The following is a 7,076-nucleotide window of genomic DNA, read 5'->3' on the forward strand; positions in this document are numbered from 1 at the left end:
CTGCGACATCTGCGCGACGTGCAGCCGTACGGGAGCGCGTCCGGTTGTTCCGGGAGGGTCTCCATCAAGGGGCTACTTCGAGGCGGCCGCGGGTTGGGTCGGCTACGGATGAGTGCCTCCCAGCTCGTCATGTCTTCGCTGCCATTTCCGCTGCCACCACCTCGGGACGCTGATGGCCTCGTCAAACGGATGAAAATGTGGTTTATTTATATTTTAAAATTTATTTATTTTTGTATATATTTTATTGTATATATTATTAAATTTTTGTATATATTTCAATATCTTTATAAAAATGTATTTAAAGAAAAGAAGGCGAAGTAGAATAAACATAGTTTAACCAGAAGAACTCGCTGACGAGAGAGCTTCAAACACGGCAAGGGAAAAAACATTACTTGCCCTTTTCATTTTCAGTAGCTCACAGACGAATGAGAAATTGACCACACAGAATAACAATATGTGGCGATGAAGAAGCGAAGCGAGCGAAGAGGATCATGCGACGCGTTCGAACTCTCAAAATATCTCATCTCTCACCTACGCACGTGGCCGAAACAAATATGCATAGCTTCCGAAAATCTGTGTGCATGTCACGCTCAGCGCATTAGGCCGTGCGCGTCAGTGAGAGTCAACCATCAATTAGTTTTTCGCAACGACTCGAGGTATTCGTTTCGCTCATTTGGACACATCAACAATTTGCAGTTGCAAACGGAAGCTAGGACTCTTGGAGTGTGAAGTGGCATTTCGCTGAAAAGTGTGTGCGAATCATAACAGAAGGCTTCGTTCGTGTTGTGTCCGTCTACATGATCAATGTGCTCGAACTTAGTGGTGTTCGTTGCGAAACCTAACATTTGCTAGGGTGTGGAAAGTACATGTGAATAGGACATGTTTCTACTCGTTTTGTATCGCAACAAGGAATAGAGCATACGAGATATCATGCGATACTATTTTTTCGAGTGCGTGTGCGTGTAATTATTTGCGCGTGTGTGTGTGTGTAGGTACACGCATTTGAGTGACCGTTCCTGGGGTAGTAGTAGTAACACCGTTTTGCAGACTGCCTCATTATTCGTTTGGCATTTACCGGAAAAGGTTTGCGAAAGCGTGTCGAACTCATAACCCGGCGTCCATTCGGAGCGATACAGCGTGTGGCAGCAGTGTGGTTTTGTGAACCGGAACGACGAAATATCGAAAAATCAGCGGAAATCAGCGGAATATCCGCTGTATGGACACAGGACTCGCCAGAAGTTTGTGATTTTAAGTGTGTGTGTATTGAACATGGTCAAAGCAATGGATGGTAATCCAGCTAATCAACCAGCGAACGGCCATGGATTGTCCGATAAGATGTGCCGCCCTTTTCATGGCGGTTTGAAACAAGAGCATGAGGATCTCAACGCAAATTCTGTTACAAATGAACACTCAACTGAAGATTCCGCGAAGAAAAACAACTGCAGTTGCGCCGATGCGTCAAAGACAGGGACGCAGGAAAGTGTCGATGAAAATAACTATGAAAGTGTAACTATGAAACCTGCAGGCCTCGATGACGACAATGAAGGTCCAGATTGCCTACCGCTGCTGCTCGAAGCATCAAGGAAAATAGCTGAAAGCCATTTACGTCCACAAGCTGAACCGTTCGTGCCTGCAGGAGATAATCTAAAGCCTTCGCCGGAAGTCGATGTGAAGCAGCCGGTACAGCAGTGCCCCAACATTGAGCAACAACCAGTGGCAGATATGCCGCAAGGACCGCTGATGGTTCTGGACCCGCGTTGTCCTATTGATCCAGCTAATCCAGAGTCTAACGACGGATGTCCTATGCAGCAGGGAGAGCTGCAACGGCAGGATCCCAGCATCATTGAAGTACAACAGTGGAATAACAACGTCCCCATGAATCAACCCCCGATGCCGCAACAACAATTTGCACAGCAACAACAATTTGCGCCGCAACAGCCACTACCATGCCCGTCATCATACCGACCAGAAGAGCCACCGTTCCAGCCTCAGTGGAGTCATCAGCAACGATTTTCGTACAACGAGCAGCAGGTACAGCAGTGCCCCAACAATGAGCAACAACCAATGCACAACCCTACGCCGTTCCGTACTCTGGCAGAGATACCGCAAGGACCGCTGATGTTTCTGGACCCCCGTTGGTCCATTGATGATCCAGCTAATCCAAGGCCTAACGACGGATGGCCCATGCAGCAGGGAGTGCTGCAACGGCAGGATCCCAGCATCATTGAACAACAACAGTGTAATAACAATGTCCCCATGAATCAACCCCCGATGCCGCAACAACAATTCGCAGAGCAACAACAACTTGCGCCGCAACAACAATTTGCGCAGCAACAACAATTTGCGCAGCAACAACAATTTGCGCCGCAACAACAAATTGCGCAGCAACAACAATTTGCGCCGCAAGAACAATTTGCGCCGCAACAACAATTTGCGCCGCAACAACAATTTCCGCAGCAACAACAATTTGCGCCGCAACAACAATTTGCGCAGCAACAACAATTTGCGCCGCAACAACAATTTGCGCCGCAACAACAATTTGCGCAGCAACAACAATTTGCGCCGCAACAACAATTTGCGCCGCAACAACAATTTCCGCAGCAACAACAATTAGCGCCGCAACAACAATTTGCGCAGCAACAACAATTTGCGCCGCAACAACAATTTGCGCCGCAACAACAATTTGCGCCGCAACAACAATTTGCGCAGCAACAACAATTTGCGCAGCAACAACTATTCGCCCCGCCACCGCCACCCTGGCCGCAAGTGATTTCCCGAATGCTGCGCAGGCCTGAACCATTGATGCGTTTTATTGTGATGGTCCCACCGTTACAAAACGGCCAACCAATCGACCTGACCCCGAGAAGTTATGTTGTGACATTCACACCATTAATTCCACCAATAATGCCGGAGATTCCCAACAATTATGGACCACAACGTTATATGCAACAGCCCAACAACTTTATGGCGCCACCGTTCAATCCAGATAATTAATTATCAGCAGCGTAAGTTACAATAGCACTGTTTCGGCCATCAGTAGCCTAATTGGCATTCGAAATTTTAAAATAACTTTATTCATAATTCTTTCAGCAAACCCTTCCACTATATGCGTAATAATCACCTAAACCTGAAGTACTTCATCAACAACAAGCAGTTTATTTTTGTCTAACGAACAACAAGGCAGAGGCATCATAATATTGACACATATTTTAGGTTCAATTAATAACCTTCGTCATCATATTTGTTTGCAAGTTGCTGAATAAGAGAGAACGTTATGTTATAAGAGAGAAAGGGCGTTTATTTGGGCTTTTGATATTTGGGTTGTAAAGACGGAGACATCTAAATTGTAGTTAGGCATGCGCTTATCAAACTAATATTACTATTATTTTTTTATTCAGACACTTGTTGTCTCCAAAAACTAAATTAAATCTTCATACTGATATTATATTTGTTTCATGAGCATTGTCAAGCACTTTCTTCGATTCCTGCAAGATAAATTTTGCCAGGAATCTGATCGCTTCAATGAGATTAAATTAGAAAAAGAAAAACGCAGGGAGAAATTCTAATGTAACTCAGATGCCCTAGTTTTGTTTCATGCTGCATGTGAACATCGTATTAAAAAGTGCGAATCAAAGCTAAAGCAAGGAATGGTCATTGTCGTGCAGCGTTTGCCGTTAACAAAAATTGATCTTAGGGAAAATTTTGTACGTGAAGAACTTAGTACAGCGCATTCTTTCTTTATCCCTTCTGAAATTTTGTAAACGAAATGTGTAACGATTATGTCTTCCTTAATAAAATGAGTGTAGTGTCTCCTGCTTAGATTTGGCTTTTCCTTTTGCTTCCATATTTTGATCGACTGTTTACAGAAGGCTCCGGCGTTTGTTCATACCTGCAAGGCTAAGTATTGATGACACGCCATCGGATATTGGAGGGTAATCAAAATGCAACACTGTTTTTCCTTACCAGTGCATCCAGAGCACATTTGGGGCCACTTCTTGATATCTTACGATAACCCTGATAACGTATTTCAGGGGACTTTTCTGAACTGTTGTATCGGAGAGCTGTTCCACTCGCGACAATTTCGATTTAATGTTGTTTTATTTGAAAAACTGATTGTGTGTTGCAAATTACTGATCAACTGTCGACGCCAATAGCTTTCTCCGTGGCGAATTGAAGTGAAGGTAACTCGTTACGTTAGGCTTGTGTTGCTCTCCCCAACCCTTTGCTGTATCCATTCTCCGATAGGTCCTGCTCCGCTTAAGCCAGCCAACGAACTCACTGAATTGCTCTATGCGTCGTGCCGAACGGGTCGCTAACAAGCACCTTTCTAGTAGAGTTTGAGGCCGACTTTCTCATCACGATCCCCAGCCAGCGTTTCATATAGGGTCCGTCAGGATGACTGCTATGCCTAACAACTCATCTAGCTAGGGGTTTATTCCCCTTCTCCATACGCCCTACACACAAATACTGCCAAAGATTACAGTAAATCAGTGCTGCTGTATTGTGATGAGTGCGATGAGGGTGGCCTAGTCGAGCTAGTCATCTTCTGCACCGTTTTTCATGGGAGTGGGGGTCTTTGTTTTCATCGAAGAGAAAAATATTCGACACATATTTATTTTAATTTATTTAAAATATTAATATTTAAAAACAGTACTTTATAATAACATGCTAAAAGTATATAAATAATGAATATAAATATAAATTTGTATAAATGCATGAATGTACAAAAGTTATACATTAACATATGAATGATTATGAAATTTGAAGTATTAGTTTATAAATGTTGTAAATAGTATCTATTTTCCGTTTTTCATAACCACAGCACGTTTGTTAACTGGAACAAAATAGTGGAACTAAATGTATAAGTTGAAAGGCCAACAAACTATGCTCTAGCGTTCCCACCGATTCTCTTTTGCGTACACTTTCGCGGTACACAACGATGGGCGCCTTCCTAGCTGTAGGCTAGTGACCAACGCAGCTGGCTGGGTGAGCGCTACGACACAGTCAGTCTTATACGAGCGTCTTACCGGTGAGTACGTTAAAATCTGACGCTGTCTATTTTGTTGGAAAAGTGGTAAAAGTGGTAAAATTTTTATATTATGATGTAAAATTATTTACACAAAATTACAATAAATCACTGCTGCTGTCTTGCGATGAGATCAGTGAGGTTACCTAACCGAGTTAGCTATCTACGTCGCTATTTGTCATGATTGTGACATTAATATTTAAAATAACATGGGTTAATCTTTTACACTGCTGTTCAAATATTTTCGTTTTTCCTTTTTCACCCTAGATTTACATCACACCAGCACCATCCACAGCAGCAGGAGTTCAAAATGAATGACAACTTGCGAGCGCGCATCAATGTTAAATTTTATATGTATGGAGCCACGAGTCATCTGTTCTACATTCGTTCATCGCCAATTGTGACGGAATTCAAAGAACAAGTGTTTCGACTGCTCGTCAAAATTGATAATGCCGTAACCGAAAAGGATTTCATCAGCATTCAAAATGAAGTAGAAGCGTTGAGCAGGGAAATAGATGAAGCTTTGCATTTCGAGCGCTACCTAAGGTACATGGAGCATTATCCACGGGAAGAATAATGCGGGAACAAATTTAGGAACGGTAAGTACGACAAGATTAGCAATACTAGGCTGGCCGCTCTCGAATTAAAACAGAAAGTACGACAAAATTCTTTTCGGCTTAGATAAATGAGCGAGTTTTGACAAATTAATCTAGGTTGACAAACATACCCGTCTATTATTGTGTGTGTGTATTTTTTTTTAAGTTTGTAATTGCTGAAGCGCTTAACGATTGTCTGAAATGTTTTTGTTTCATTCCCAGATTATGCTGCCATCACAACACCGCAACTGACGATGCAAACGGCCAAGCAACATTTACGAAAGCTTTCAACTGCGGCATGAATACCCCGTTGCAATTACTTTCCAACTCAACAAACAGTAACTACGGTTAGCCATGGGAGGTTAGCCATCCTCGAGAAGATCCCCACAACTGTTGAATTTGTAACACGGGCGGTTGAATTATTAAAATAGTACATTAACTACGTTATTCTATTGCTTTTCTCAGAGTTATACTTTGTAAACCTAAAAACAAAAAAAAAAAAGAATATATAATACAATAAAATCTTTTATAAATTATAATTTCGTTTCCTTGCATCGTATTTGGTCTTTCAAAATATTTATATCACAATATATAGATATAAATTGCTTTTTTACAAGTTGCCTGATCGTTTGTGTAGACACGTCCAGATATTCCTGACGTTTCCGTCTAGATATTCTTCGCTTACGATCCAAACGCGATATGTATCGATGGGTGATGTTCAACTCATCACTAAATGGTGTTATAAATTAAATGATTATCCGTCATAAAAAGTTGTTCAGCGGTCATTCGAAGGGTTGTTGTTGTTGCAATTCATGCAACGCTGCGTGGGTGGGTAGCGGATGTATTCCCTTTGGAGGCCCGTAAGGGTCCCGTATTGTAAAACGGTAGAGCTGAGCGAAGGGTGGGTTGAGGGTGGGGAGGAAGAGGCCACTGAATTGTCTCACTGCGAACGGGTTGGGTGGGGGAGGTAGTAATCGCACATCCATTTCACTCTAGCCTGTCTTGTAGTACGTTTCGAGCCTCCCTCTAGCAAATGAAGAGGGTTCAAGGGTGAAGCTGTTCAACCCGCTTGCTGTCGTAATACATACACTTATTCCTACCTCACAGCTTTCCCGGAGCTTTTCCGTGGCAATCGATGGTCACCTCCTCCGCCCACCGTTACATCAGCTGCTGGTGGGATGATCAGCTGCTAGAGATGAGAATAATCACTCCTTTCAATGATTTGAATCAGAGTCAAGTGGGTTTCACGATTTGAATCCTTTACTCACTCTTTTGAGATTCATTAAAAACAATTACACTGCATTAATGTTTTACCACTCTTTTGCGTTTATACTCACTCTCACTCTCTGTGCCGACTAAAAACTCACTCAGGAGTGAGTAAAACTGTGTTATCACTCTATAGATTATAATTACTCTATAAGAGTGAGTAAAAGAGTATTATCACTCTTTATCTA

At 42.5% G+C, this 7,076-nt stretch overlaps 1 protein-coding gene across 1 annotated transcript; it reads left to right on the forward strand.

Moving 5' to 3' along the window:
* Positions 1-1,269: 1,269 nt before the first annotated feature.
* LOC128306471 (uncharacterized) lies at positions 1,270-2,614 on the forward strand. Its single transcript, XM_053043998.1, has 2 exons — positions 1,270-2,474; positions 2,548-2,614. The coding sequence occupies exons 1-2, from the start codon at positions 1,270-1,272 to the stop codon at positions 2,612-2,614; spliced, it is 1,272 nt and encodes a 423-aa protein (XP_052899958.1).
* Positions 2,615-7,076: the final 4,462 nt, after the last annotated feature.

The sequence above is a fragment of the Anopheles moucheti genome, chromosome X (genome assembly GCF_943734755.1).
Source record: "Anopheles moucheti chromosome X, idAnoMoucSN_F20_07, whole genome shotgun sequence".
In the NCBI taxonomy this organism is placed as follows: Eukaryota; Metazoa; Arthropoda; class Insecta; order Diptera; family Culicidae; genus Anopheles; species Anopheles moucheti.